Below are 14266 nucleotides of genomic sequence, written 5' to 3' on the forward strand. Positions count from 1 at the left end.
TAGGTGGCGCAGTGGATAGAGCACCGGTCCTGACTTCAGAAGGACCTGAGTTCAAATCCGACCTCACACCAAACACTTGACACTAGCTGTGTGATCCTGGGCAAGTCACTTAACCCCAATTGCCTAAAAATAAATAAAATAAAATAAAATGACCTAAGAAGTTTCTGTGTGACATGACACTTGGGTACCTAGATGTCTGCATTTGATGACGTGGTAAGTATAACTTTGGGAATAATGCTTATTTGATCAAGGCTATTTGAGGGAGAAGGGCAAGGAGGAAGGGAAGACTCCATTTAGGATATGTCTCAGCTTTAAAAAATAATAATACTCTCTTCCTCAGGTGACCAAGTAACTGGTGCCCTAGTCAAAGAGTACTTTGTTCAGCAGATTACTAAATAATCTTGCCTTTTTTTTTCCCCTTGGCTGTTTGGAAAATAGCTAGTTAGGTAAGAATTGGTCTTTCTGTTCCATTAAATGGCACATTAAAAAAACACATACCAAAAAAACATTTCCTAGGTACCTAGATATAGTTATCTACGTGAAAATATGTCATGTGAAACTTAATTTTTATAGGACTAAAATAGGTTCTCTGTTCTCATATTTTCCTAGAATACCACTCTCATCATTTATGTCTCCCATTAGAGTGTAAACTTCTTGTTAGAAAAATCTGAAACAAAAATCTACTACAGTGAGTGAGTGAAGGAAAGTCTTTATTACGCTTCTTGTTAGAGAAGCGGGCACAACGTACTTTAGTAGTACGTAGGCACATGAGCATTTAGTTCAGTGATAGAATCAACTTTTTAATCATTAGTAAGATCCATACTCCACCCATCAGGGCTACGATTGGACTAGTTCATCTGAGTTACACCCTTCCTGGACAGCCCATCGAATGTTCGTCCATGTTCTGTTAACTCTGCCTATTCCATGGGTCCCATGTTCAAAAACGGCGGCTTTCTCCGCCCTTGGGGTGTGTTAGTTCATAGTCAATAAGCTTATTAAGCAAGCTCAGTGGAGAAGAGTCTTTGCCAGGTAGAAGCCTGTCCTTGAACCCGGCTGGGTGCAATCAGTTTAGCCTCTAGGGCTCTTTCTTAAGAATTAGTTGTTTACAGAAAAGTTTGGAGTACTTTCTGATTGGTTGATGGACTATCCACAAGATCTTGGAATTTCTTATCCTGCTGTGGAAGCCTAACCCCCTAAAATCTTTCTAACATTCTTAAGGGCAGGGACTGGATAATTATAATTGTTCATTTTTCTCTCCTTAGTATATACACTTAACAGAAATTTGTTGAGAGATAAGAGATAAAAAGGGATGAGTGTGTGCTCATGCTGGAGAGGCAGCTGGTGATGCAGTGGGCAGAGTGCTGGGTCTGGAGCTGGGAAGACTTGAGTTCAAATATGGCTTCTGACACTTACTAGCTGTGTGACCCTGTGTAAGTCACTTACCCCTGTTTGCCTTAATTTTCTCCACTGTAAAATGGGGATAATAATAGCATCTACTTCCTACAGTTACTGTGAGGATCAAATGAGATAATAATTGTAAAGGTCTTAGCACAGTTCCTGGCACATAATCAACCCTACATAAATGGTTATTCTTTTCCCTTCCCTCTTTTAATTCTTACTTTAATTTGATATTCCTTATTTTATAATGTGATAAGCCATCTGGGACTTATTTGAGAACCTGACATCCCACCGTCCTTTTATATCACTGTTTCTATGGGGAAATTTAGACTTTGGATAATGTTATTTTGAATAATACTGGGGTTATGTTCCTGGCAATGTGAGTATTATTCAAATGAGTGTTGCATTATGTAGCAAGAAGTCATCTCCATTTGTGGTAAGCTTTACAATACACACAGAGAATGGTTCTGCTGTTAGATATATTTACAGAATGCTTACCAGAAGCAAGGAAGGACTACAAAACTAAAAACTTCTCTCTTTTGGCCTTGTGGTTCAGTTGACTCCTCAGAGGTAGGCTATAGGACAATAGGCCTAATCTTTCTGTACCTCAATTTCCTCCATTTACAAAGACAGCTAGAACTCATCTACCCTGAGGCTAAAGGATATAAGCACTTATTACTTATTTGCCGCTAAAAGATATAAGCACTTATTACTTATATGCCGCAAAGAGATCACCGCAAAGTATTTCTACAGAATAAAATACTTGGCTACTACTTAAGTGCATTAATTCTTTCAGAGCAGAAGGCGATTAATTAGCTCTGAGTAGAAAGTAATTTACAATACCCTGAAAAGCTTAATATGATAAAACTTTGAGTGTGCGTGCACATGCATGTGTGTGTCCATGCATGTATGCATGTATGTATGTGTGTGTGTGTGTGTGTGTGTGTGTTCTGGTTCAAGGTAATATTTTCTTTACCCTGCTTGATCACAGCCATAGGCTATTATCGTCATCAATTGCCTTTGTCACTGGCGGAAAACAGTATCATTGACATCCCATTCAACTCTGAGTCATTCCAGCTACCAAGCCAGTTTTGAGGATGCGGGTAAGAGCTTTCCAAATCTTTTACCTTTCCCAGCATTTCTCGGAGGCAGCGGAGGAGCATCGGCTGTTGGGGAGGTGGGTGACTCCATGCTCGTGGATGCAAAGATCTGGTTGGTGAAGGCTCCGTAGGAGAGTCTCTGTTTGTCTCTCGGAGTGCTGAATCCTGGCAGTGCGAGCTTGTCTTGGGGGGACATGCTGGAGGAGTGACAGAAGCTCTGAGGTCTTGGAGAACGTTCCTTTTTGATTGGGCTAGGCTAAGGGGAGAAATCGTGATAGACAAAATGACTAATGGCTGCACTGGGGTGTTAACATATATGTGCATGGGGTGGGGATTTAGGCAGTAACCTCAACCCTTGGAGTTCGGAAATGTGAATTTTTTGATGTCAGCCACAAGTTTATCACTAAAACCAACCGTAGGAAGGTACCATACCATACCATACCAAAGAATGACCCAGAGACTCCATTTCACATCTATCAGTGTCAGATTAATGATGCACCTGCTAACAGTTAGTGGCAATTACCTGAAGTCATACAGTTTGCTTAAAAGGCCGTTCATTAAATTTTATGGGAATCTTTCCCAATCTACGCTTTAATTTCTTTTATATTCAGTCTGATTTCTCTTCTAACCTGAGTCTACAGGCACAGTTACAGGAGGTATTAAACAAGGAGTCCATTTAAAACAGTTCCTAGGGCAATCATTTCATTAATGAATTTTTCTTATTATGTATTACAACATAGAGGTGGTGATCCTGACTACGCCAACCATCTTGGCATATTCAACCAAACTGGAAAGGCTTCAAAATCATCGGCCAGTGAGGGACTATATGTCTATTATCCATGGAATAACCTAGTTAAGGTAAGAAAGATTCGTCTCCAGGAGGCTGGTCATCTGAGACTGAATTTATTTGGTCGTATTCCCAACACCAATGATAATAACTCACATTTATATAGCACTTTGAAGCTGCTAAAGCATTTTACATGGAAATACATGCAAGCTCTTATCTCTTTTGATCCTTAACAACAATTTTGTGAGGTAGGTCCTACTACTATTCTCATTTTACAGATGAGAAAACTGAGGCAAACAGAAAGGTTAAGTGACTTGCCTGGCAACTTGTATTATGTATTACTGTAGGAAGTAACTTGCACAATCGATGACAACATAGATCCCTTAAGTCAGGGGTTCTGAACCTTTTTTATCCTGGGCCCTTTTGGCAGTCTGGTGAAGCCCACATACCCACTCATGGAATAATATTTTTAAAAGCATAAAGTACACATGAATAAAAAGGAAACCAATCATATTTAAACACACCTACCAAGTTCACAGAACTCTACCGTAGGTACTAAATTAAGTATTAAGATTGTTTTAGGGGGTGGTTATGGCTAAAAAAAAGTCATCTCTTTGCTCTTGGACAGCAGGCATCATCAGTCATCAGGCCTATATTGGAAACTTTGCAGTTTGGTAGAAACTGCTGGAGTTTGTACTGTTATCACAGTCATAATGAACTCAAGGAACCTTCTATTGCACAATGATGCATTACGGTTGGACTTCAGTGGCAGCTGCCTATAATCATGACATGTTAGAGTCCTAAGCATCCTTAGAGTTTATCTAATCCAATAATTTCATTTTACAAATAAGCATAGTAAGTCCTAGAGAGGCCCAGTGATTTGTACAAGCTTGCATAGTTACGATTGGAATTCAGGACTCTTGACTAGAAACAGCAGTTCTTATCTATTAGGTCAGGGATAAGAGAAACAGCTCATCTAAACAAAAGCCTTTCCTGTTACACATCCCCATTCTTACCACCAAATCCCCAGTAACAGGCCCTTTCTAATCAAGATTACCCAATTTACCTCCAGCCTTATTTAAACCTATATAATCTTTGTCCTTTGGTTCCTTCCGGGAGCCCCATGTGGGTGGGGCTCCTTTACTGGCAAACTCAATAAACCCTTGCTGGTTCCTACACTTTCTGGTTCTGGTTTTGGTTTGTTCTGGAACTGACAGTTTTGCCCACAGGGTAAACTGCTTTTCCTAGTATAATATGTGACTTCTCTCTCAGGCATTCAAGAATCGAAAAGTCCACATTACTAACTTGTAGGAACATTATGTAATAAAACCAAGAATAAGAGGAACTAAAAAATTCAGTTTGGTAAACACAAAGCACTCACAATATACAGTGCACAGATATTTTTTATATTATGGGGAAAGTCACAGATATTCCCAGAAAATCACACTAATTATTCACACTCACCTTGTCATCCAGGTCATCATCACTTTCATCAATCTCCTCCTGTCGAAGATTCCACTCGTACTCAACATGGACATGTGGATTTAACTTCCCAGCCTTAGCCTGGGAAAGCTGAAAGTAACAAGGGTTAACAGTCCTAATTAAAACATTAGAATGAACTACTCTTACATAAACACTGACCCAAACAAAAATCAAACCCTAGAGAACCCTTTGATGTCATGACACAACCCCCCCCAACCCCACCTCCCTGGGCCCTTGATCTGCTGACTGGTGGCTGCTCCAATCACCCACAACGTGTTGGCCTTGCTGCGGCCATTCATTTCATTCGAGGCCTATCTTATCACCTGTCATGCTGCCTTGTGAGCATGTGCTCTTTGGCCCACCCAACCATTTCTGTTTCTGGAATCATAATCAAATCAACTCCCCTAATCAATCTTCCTTTATGGTTCTATTCACATCCCAACAGCTTTCCAAACAAAATCTTCCTCCCTGGCCACCATATAACATAGGTGTGGTCTAGTACTTGCAAGTAATTAAACTGTCATGTATAATCTTTATTCAGGGTCCCATCTTGTACCACTCACATACCCTGATCACCTCTTTACAACAGCTTTCATACTGGTCTCTATGCCTCAAGTTTCTCCCCATTTTAACTAATCTAAGCTGCCAAAGTGATATTCCCAAGAGGCAGGTCTGACCATATCATTCCCTTTACTTAATAAACTCCAATGGCTCCCTATTACTTCCAGGATCAAATTTCAAGTCCTCTGTTTGGCATTTCAAGCTTTCACAACTTGGGCCCCTTCCTACCTTTCCAGTTTTCTTATGTTTCACTCCCCTCTCATAATCTACAATTCAACCACACTGGCCTACTTTCAGTTCCTCACATGTGACTGTACTTGTATGCTGGCTGCTTCCCATGCTTCAGATGCCCTCCTCTACCTCTTGGGTTCCCTAGCTTCCAACAAGACTCAGCTCAAATCCCAACTTCTGTAGGAGGGCTTTCCTAGGCAACTCGGTGAAGCAGCTTCCATTAATGTGATTGCTCATGCTCGCTCCCTCAATCTCTCTCTCTCTCTCTCCCCTCTTATATGCACGTAATTATTTGCACGTTGTCTCCTCCGTTAGATTGTGAGTTCCTTGAGTACAGAGATTGTCCTCCCCCTCCTTTTTTGGTATCCCCATGGTTTAGTACATAGTAAGTGCCTGGCACATAGTAAGTACTTAAGAAATAATTGTTGACTAATTCACTGACTGATCATGATCTGGAGGTCACTGAGGTTTCTCAAGGAAGCATAATGGGGGCCTATAAAGGAGAAGTGTGAGCTTAGCTGGAAGACCTCAATCTTCTGCTTCTATGCTAACACTCATGAGGCCCCACTGCAAGCTTACTATACAAAACAATAAGTTTACAGGCCACATCTGTGTGGCATCTGGATGGCAAATTGACCATTTTTAACCATTTCTTAAAAGAAAAGCTACTGTTTAGCTGGGTTTCTTTGGTCAATTGTCAAAGAAGAACTTGCTCTAGTTATGAACAATTCCATTTTCTCCAAATGTTATGTGGAGGTGAATGATGGTTAACAAAAGTCTGCTGTTTCCCATTTGCTCTTTCTTACCAAATCTTCACATTGGGTGGCTTTTAGTCTCTTTGCTGTATCCAGGGCTGTTTCTCCACCTTGGTTAACTGGAAAAGGCAAAATTAAATTACAACTGCTGCTTTGCCAAAGATATTGAAAAAATATTGAAGTTCAAAGAAATTACAAGGTTTAATTTTTAGTAAATTAAATTCTCTCATCATTCTACTTGGAAGAAACAAATACTGTATAGTGTCAATATGTGCTTTTACCTATATCCACTGTTGGCTTGCTCCTCAGGAGAAGTTTCAAACATTCAGGTTTGTTATACATGCTGCAGTAGTGTAGAACTGTATTTCCTAGCGCAGTCTGCTTATCTAGGTTTCCACTAAAAAAGAGAGAGAGAGAGATAGAAATAAAGATTGAAAAAACCTACTCTGTCAAAAAAAAGAAGGAAGTAAAAGCCAATTTATGAGTTTGGTGTTATCCTCCATCTCTCCTTCCCTTCTTCCCTTTCTTTTTCTTCCTTTTTATTGTAATTTTATTGTAAATCTGTAAATTATAAGTTTTCAGGCACTGATGCAGCTAGGTGGCATGGTGGACTGAGTGCAAAGTTCAAATTTGGCCTCAGTCACGCTAGAATGTATGACTCTGGTCAAATGACTTAACCTATTTGCCTCAGTTTCCTTACCTGTAGAAGGTAGATCATATATAGCACTTACCTCCTGGAGTTGTTGTGAAGATCAAATAAAACAATATTTTAAAAGTGCTTTTGCAAACCTAAAGTGCTACACAAATGCTATTATCATCATTAGTTGTTAGGAAACAGTCACAGCAATGTCCATTTGTATTAATTATGGAAAAACAGGACTATAAATCTTCCAAAAAATATCTTTCCAGACAATGTTTGCGATTTCTCTAAGTACAACTCTTCTAGTAGCTTACTGAACTTTAGCAGGAGATTGTCACCATGGAGGTCAAATGTACTGCGGTTACCATAAACCATGGGAAACAGCAAACTTCTCTCTTCTTTAAGTTACTGGTTTCAAAACCGGGAAATCGTACATGTAAAGATCAGAAATGTTTCATTCAATCTAATGCTTTGTCCACCTCCAACAGATATCATTTTTAGATTTTACATTTATACATATATGGATAAAACAAAGACCAGAGAAGAAATGGGAAGGGTGAGCAAAAGAAACTTTTCAACATCTTCGGAAAAGTTCCATGTTCAGCGTTGTCTAGCAGCATTAAAAAATGGAGAGTATAAACAGGTAGCAGCCGTTATCCTCTTTCCTGAGACATAGATTCAGGCTCCCATCCACACAAATTTCACATTTGGACTTGGAAAATCACGGGAAGTTGGATTTCAGTAACTCAAGCACATCTTGTCCGTGGCCAGCCTCATACTAGCAACTGGATAAGCTCCTTCACAAAGACTGACTGAGATGTGAAACTGACACAGAGTGTGTTCACATTAGCAGGCATGCCTGTTAACGCAGAGGATCCCAAAGTGAGCCCCGGCTGCCTTGCTGCAGTAAGTATCCATCTCCATGAGAGAGCACTTCCTCCATGAGCTCCGAATGCAGTCACAACAGATAACTATTTTGTGCACTGATCTCTGAATAAAATGGTTTCTTCCCTTCAGATATTGCTCAAACTCATCAATTTTCTGAACTTCATTCATGTTATTAGTGGCCATCAGTTTCCTGTTCTTGTTTCCAAAAGGGTATCAGGGCTAAAAGGAGGGTCATAGGGCTTTGCTGGTGGCAGAAATGGATTTGTGTTTCACACTCTGAAACAGCATTGCTTTCAGGGAAGTGGTAGCTTTGTTTCATGACTGCATGACATGGATAGTATTATGCTTTTTTATTAGTTTAAACTGCTAGTATTAGTCAAATTTTCCCCACCTGAATCTTTTACTCAGTTGACACCATACTGATTTTCTAGGAAAGTATTTCTCTTTTCATCATGGTATCAGGCTCTTTGGGAATGGTGGCAGTAGTTGCTTAAACACTGATAACAATATGGATATCATCATCGAGCCATATTCACGTGCTTCAATACCTAACATCATCTTTTGGTACTTTCTGTGTGGGATCAGCTCATTCAAATCTCTTACATAATGACTGTCATCAGGGAAAGCCAATAATATGGGAGCTTTTTGGTCAGTGAAGGAAAGAAACACATGATCCTTTAGACCATTCTTCAGAAATTTTCCTGATTATTTTCTCTTTATAGCATCTTCTTCTCTTCTTAACATATCAATTTATTTTGGGGGGAGGGGCGCGAGGAGCAACACACATTTTGTTACATATAAAGCAGACTTTTCGGCTCCTTCATTCACAAGAGTGTAACTAGGTCTATTGATTGTAATAGCTTTCATAGGATTTTCTTCATTGCTTGCAATGTCATCATACATGATGATGATCATCTGCTGCAAACAATCTGGGAAGCATGGTAGGCACCCTCTGTCTCCACACGTATTTTCACATTAGGATAAGGATATCTGCTCAGCTATGAATGTTGTCGTCTCCATCTTGTTTCCAAACTAAAACTTTAATTTTACTGACTCTTTCTTTCTAGCAGCATGGTGTGGCGGAATTAGCAATGGATTTGGGGTCAGAAGATTTGGGTTTGAATCCTGGCTTTGCCCACTTATTAGTTGTATAACCCTGGGCAAGTCACTTAACCTTGATGGGCCCCAAGTTCCCTCACTTAATGACATGAGGAGACTGAACTAGATGATTTCTAAGGCTCCTTTAAATTCTAAATCTATGGTAAGAGTATTAATTGAAGTCTTGGACTAATGTTAAGCAATGACTATTCAATTTTGCCTATAAAAATGAAAAGCAAAGTTCTATCTCTGCCATGTACTTCCTTTATGACCTTGGACAAATCACTTAACTTCTCTTGGGCTCAGTTTCCTGATTTGAAAAGTGAGGGGGTGGGACTAGATGGCTTACTGGGGTCCCTTCCAGTTCCTAGATCCATGATCCTATCCTTGATTGAAGTATGGAACAAATGTCACAAAACAAATTACAGTGTCTGCAAAGGAAAGAAAATATAAACATCTCTCCTTTGGATCCTGGGATCCAAAGACGGACAGGTATTGTATAAGAAGCTATTAAAAACACCGAATTGTCGACATGCTTTCTGAGAGGTGCTCGAGAGCTACAGAAACAAAGGGTGACTCATTAGTTGGAGGTTCAAGGATGAAATGGAGCGAGAATTTGGTGATGTGAGAAATTTGTATTTTCTAATTTACAAATAAAGGGATTCTTGATATCTCTGTTCAAGTTGCATTAAGCAAAATAGGTCCTTGTTGTTCAAATCAATATAAAACTGGGGCTTCAATATTTCCCAACATTTGTTTATGCTCCTGGAGAGTGATCCTATTTACAGTTGTAGAAGAGTAAATGGAGAACATCTTTTTCCAATTGTTGTTGCCAGGAAACTGTCTTGCACATAGTAAGCAGTTAATAAATGATCTATCTATCTATCTATCTATCTATCTATCTATCTATCTATCTATCCTCCTCTCTCCATCTCTCTATCTTTCTATCTACCTCTCTCCATCTCTATCTATCTAATCTATCCTTTCTTTGCTTTATATAATTTTTATTCATTGATGGGATTGAGGACACAGTTTTAACCTTATATTTATTTGACATTTATCACTCTTTTAAAGCAAGTTACTTGTACAATGAAAAATGGAACACTTCTACAAACTTGGTCCAGCTTCCTGATACTATACAGTTCCTTCCCTTATACTTCCTTTGACTTAAGGAAATGTAGTATTATTTTTTATAAAATAGTATTTGCAATATTATTTTTTATAAATATATAAATCTTTTATAAATATAAATTATTTTTATAAAATAGTATTTGTAGTATTATCTTTTATAAATAGTTTATCTTTTATAAATATAAATTATTTTTTATAAAATAGTATTTGCAGTATTATCTTCTATAAAATCTTAAACATCTGCACAGGTGTTTTTTCCTTTCAAAGCATTTTTATCACCCTTATTAGGTGATAAAAGCATTAAGGTCAAAGCATTAAGGTTTGGACTCTTTACCATAAAATCATTCTGATTTGAATGCTCTCTTCCTTTCCTCACTGCCACTCTTATTTATTAGCTCACAAAGAGTACTTCAAAGTCCATTAGCATTATGGTAGCAGTCAAAGTGTATGGAGCATTTTCATGGCTAATACAATATTCTTTGTGAATGCCAAATTTGAATACTTATTTCCAACAAATCCAGTAACATGAAAATCTGCATTTGTACAAAATATTAATTTGGGGATTGTCACCTATTTTACAAAATGATTGTTTTCTTTGCAAAATGTTTCACCTCAGATTTTAAGATGGTGAGACCCTTTTACTGATAATATTTGATTTATATTAAATTATCCAATGCAAAACCTGTTATTCAAAGAGAGTTACATCTGTAGCTAATGAGACTGATGGGTATGAAAAATTCTGATGATGTTTTAAGTTAACTTAAACCATACCAGTTTTGTACAAGAAAGTCAACCAAGTGTAGAGATGTTTGGTCAGCAGTTCGGACTGCAACATGAAGGGCTGTTTCACCCGGCTCCTAAAAATGAGAAAAAGAAGATATTAGAAGGTTATCATTTGTGGGACCATCTGCAAAGCAAATCTCTTTTCTCCTCTGTAACCAGTGGAGTCTATTCCACATTTTCTAGTACAGAATGTCTTACCTGTCCAGGTTCCAATAGTGGCTCCATTAGCTCTACCCCTTCTGCATAGACTTGAATTAGTGCAAGTAAATCCCTAGATTTGATGGTGTCAAGTAGTTCATTCAGCTTAGCAGATGAAGATAAACAGGTCTTCCTGGAAAACCTATGATCTACATACTTTGCAGTGATATATTCTTTACGTGCAGTCCTACAACAAAATAAAAGGATTTGTTATTTCATTTTGAATGTGGTTATTTTCTATGGAACAATAATGTGGTTGAGTTTTTTGTTTGTTGTTTGGTTGGGGGTCAGAGGTAGTGATTTGTTGCAATGGTGATTTCATCAATATAGGAAAGTTCTAATACAGAAACTCTTTCTACTGATGTAGGTCAGCAACTTATTTATAACTTATAGTTTTAGATAGTTGCTTGGGGTGATGAGAGGTTGGATTACTTGCTTGGGGTCTTACAATTACTCATGTATCAGAGGAATGACTTGAACCCAGGTATTCCTGACTCTAAGGTTGGCTTTCTGTCCACCATGATCTCTTTCCTTCTCAAGACTGGGTTTATTACATACATGCGAACATCTCTTTTAGACAAAAGAAAAGTAGTTTCAATGAGATAATACTACTACTGTACAAACATTGTTTCCCAATGTAAAAATTATATACTTTTATAGTATACTAGTTTTCTAATTAGGAGACTGAATATTACCTTCCCTTATTACTTAAAACTAAACAGAACTGAATGTAATAACTAAGGCAGGAAAATAGCTAAATAATCAAATATAAAAACATGAAATAGAAAACAATACAGAAAAACACTGAGGATGAATCATAAACCAATCATAAAATTGTAGAGCTACAAGAGACCTTAGGGAACAATGAATCTACCTCTCTCATTTTATAGTTGAGGAAGTTTACTTGACCAAGGTGGGACTAAACCTAGATTTCAATTCCAAATCCAGGGCATCAAAATGAAATGAGATAACATACGTAAAGTACTTTGTAAACCTTAAAGTGCTATGAAAATGCTAGCTCATTATGTTTATTATTTTTAATACACCATGATGAATCTATGAAACATATTTGTTGATAAGGGCACATAGTGGTCTACTAATGGTTTAATGATGTTGGTGTGGCTGTATGACAAAAATCCTTTGTAAATTGTGTACATATATGAAGAGAGTCAGTTACTTTCTCTATCAAATATGGAATTAGCTTGCTTCAAAAGAGCCATTCCCTCTCTTTCAGTACTAAAGCCCAACTTGGTCTAGCTGTAGTTACTGTTGCTTCTCAATCTGCCACCCATACCTGAAATGAGGTTGATACCTCTCTCTTCTTGGTCAATATTGGTTGCTAAGGGGCCTCTCCTTCCCTGGGGAGCATATGGTCCTTCCTCTTTTTCTGGCTGGTCACTGGAATGTTGTGCCTTGCTGACTCTGCTCAATAGTCCATGATTTTATGAATGTCTTCTTGAAAATATGCTTTCAAAGAGTACAACTCAAAGTCTTTTTCTGCTGTTCACAGTTGGCTGGGTTGGAAGAATTTCCCAGATGACTGAAAGTATAGTCTAATTTTCCACTGCATCTTTTGGGCATGTGACTTAGGTACAGTATACATAAGGTACAGAAATTTTTCTTCGAAGTCAGTTTCCATAGGGAAGGAAGGGAGAGTGTTGGTATGCTATGTGCAGCATATAGTATATTCTGGGGGTAAACTACAACATTATTACCATTTCATAATGAAACTTCTTTGCTTTGAAGATTTTTAAGAAAACAGATCTTTTGTTTGGAAAAGAACATCTTAAAAATTATACTTAAATAGATTTGTGATCTTATTGATAGACTCACAAATATTAAGTGCCTAATATGTGCCAAAAACTGTGTTAAGTACTGAGGATAAAGACACAAAAATATAGTCCCTTGCTCTCAAGGAGCTTACAGTAAGTAGCTTATATAGCTACATAGGAAATACATGCAAAATAAAGACAAGGGGATTTGAGTGGGAGGCGCCCTAGCAGCTGGACAAGTTAGGCAAGGCTTCATGCAAAAGGTAACACCAGCTGAGTTTTGCAGAAGATTGGGGATGCTAAGAGATAGATGTGAGGTGGAATGCATGTTAGGAATGTGGGCAGCCAGTGCACAGGTATGGAAACAAGAGAGGGAGTGTTATGTATGAGTTATAAGGCAAGTTTGGCTTGAAGGAAGAAAGTTGCGTCTGCAGATCACAACCACTCTGTGCTTGGAATCATGTGTGAATCTTGTCCTTACCCTCTCATAAGTTGTTTAGAGGTATTCCACCCAACGTGCTCTGGGTCTTCCTTGATTTCTATTGAAACTGTGATGATACTATGGACCACAGAGACTGTCCATTGGCTCTCCTTCACTATCAAGATGTGACCAGACTATCTGCTTGTTTGCTTATACATTTCTCTGATGACATCTTTAATATCATGCTTACTGTGTGTCAATCTACTCAAGATACTTAAAATCTTCATGGATCTGTGATTGTAGTAGTCTCTCCAGCACTGCAGATTGCAACCCCTTTCTGCCTTAAGGGTGGTCAAAATATTCATCATCTGGCCTTCTGGTTTCAGATGTAGCATAAATTTATATAAATAAATCTATAGTTTTTCATGTTCTTTATTTCAACTGATGGACGAGTGGACTAATCTGATGGACTAACAGACACCGCAGAAAAATCTTTTCAAGAATAAACGCATACTAAGTGACTAGATTGGTGAGATACAACCAGTATAGTTAGACTGGAGAGGATCTCCATGAAAGGCATTTGGAAAAAGCACTCAATTTGGAGGTCAAGAGAGCTGGGCTGAAGGCTCAGCTTTGCAACATCTTTGTGACCTTGCACAAATCACTTTATCTTTCCAGGCTTCAGTTTCTTCATCTGTCCAATGAGAAGATTGGACCAGATGATCTCAAACATTTTATGACTGACTTTAAATGGGCTGACAGGTCAGAAAAAAGCTTTAGTTTTCATCTAGACCTGATTCTAAACAGGGCTAGGCTTTATTCATATAAGGCAGGTGTATGTCCTATTGCTAAAGATCCTGAGAAGCACACTTCTCAGTAAAGCATCTCCCTTTTATGTTGTAATACATACTATGAATATAATTCTACTTTGTTAATACAACACTGTTGTCATACGCAGATGCTTTTAACATTATACATAACAAGGCAAGTCTATAACATCCAGTATCATTTAATCAAAACC

General features: G+C 38.2%; 1 protein-coding gene across 3 annotated transcripts in view; it reads right to left on the reverse strand.

The window, feature by feature from the left end:
* The window catches only part of LOC114030650 (arf-GAP with SH3 domain, ANK repeat and PH domain-containing protein 1), a 482413-nt gene that overhangs the window by 39979 nt on the left and 428168 nt on the right, over window positions 1-14266 (reverse strand). For all 3 annotated transcript variants that reach the window (XM_027845496.1, XM_027845498.1, XM_027845497.1), the window contains 6 exons: window positions 11053-11239; window positions 10843-10928; window positions 6596-6711; window positions 6366-6433; window positions 4750-4857; window positions 2526-2754 (listed from right to left, as the gene is read on the reverse strand). In XM_027845496.1, coding sequence (XP_027701297.1) covers window positions 2526-2754; window positions 4750-4857; window positions 6366-6433; window positions 6596-6711; window positions 10843-10928; window positions 11053-11239 — 794 coding nt within the window. The remainder of the gene's footprint in view (window positions 1-2525; window positions 2755-4749; window positions 4858-6365; window positions 6434-6595; window positions 6712-10842; window positions 10929-11052; window positions 11240-14266) is intronic.

This window comes from Vombatus ursinus, unplaced genomic scaffold (genome assembly GCF_900497805.2).
Source record: "Vombatus ursinus unplaced genomic scaffold, bare-nosed wombat genome assembly UNPS02014973.1, whole genome shotgun sequence".
NCBI classification, from domain to species: Eukaryota; Metazoa; Chordata; class Mammalia; order Diprotodontia; family Vombatidae; genus Vombatus; species Vombatus ursinus.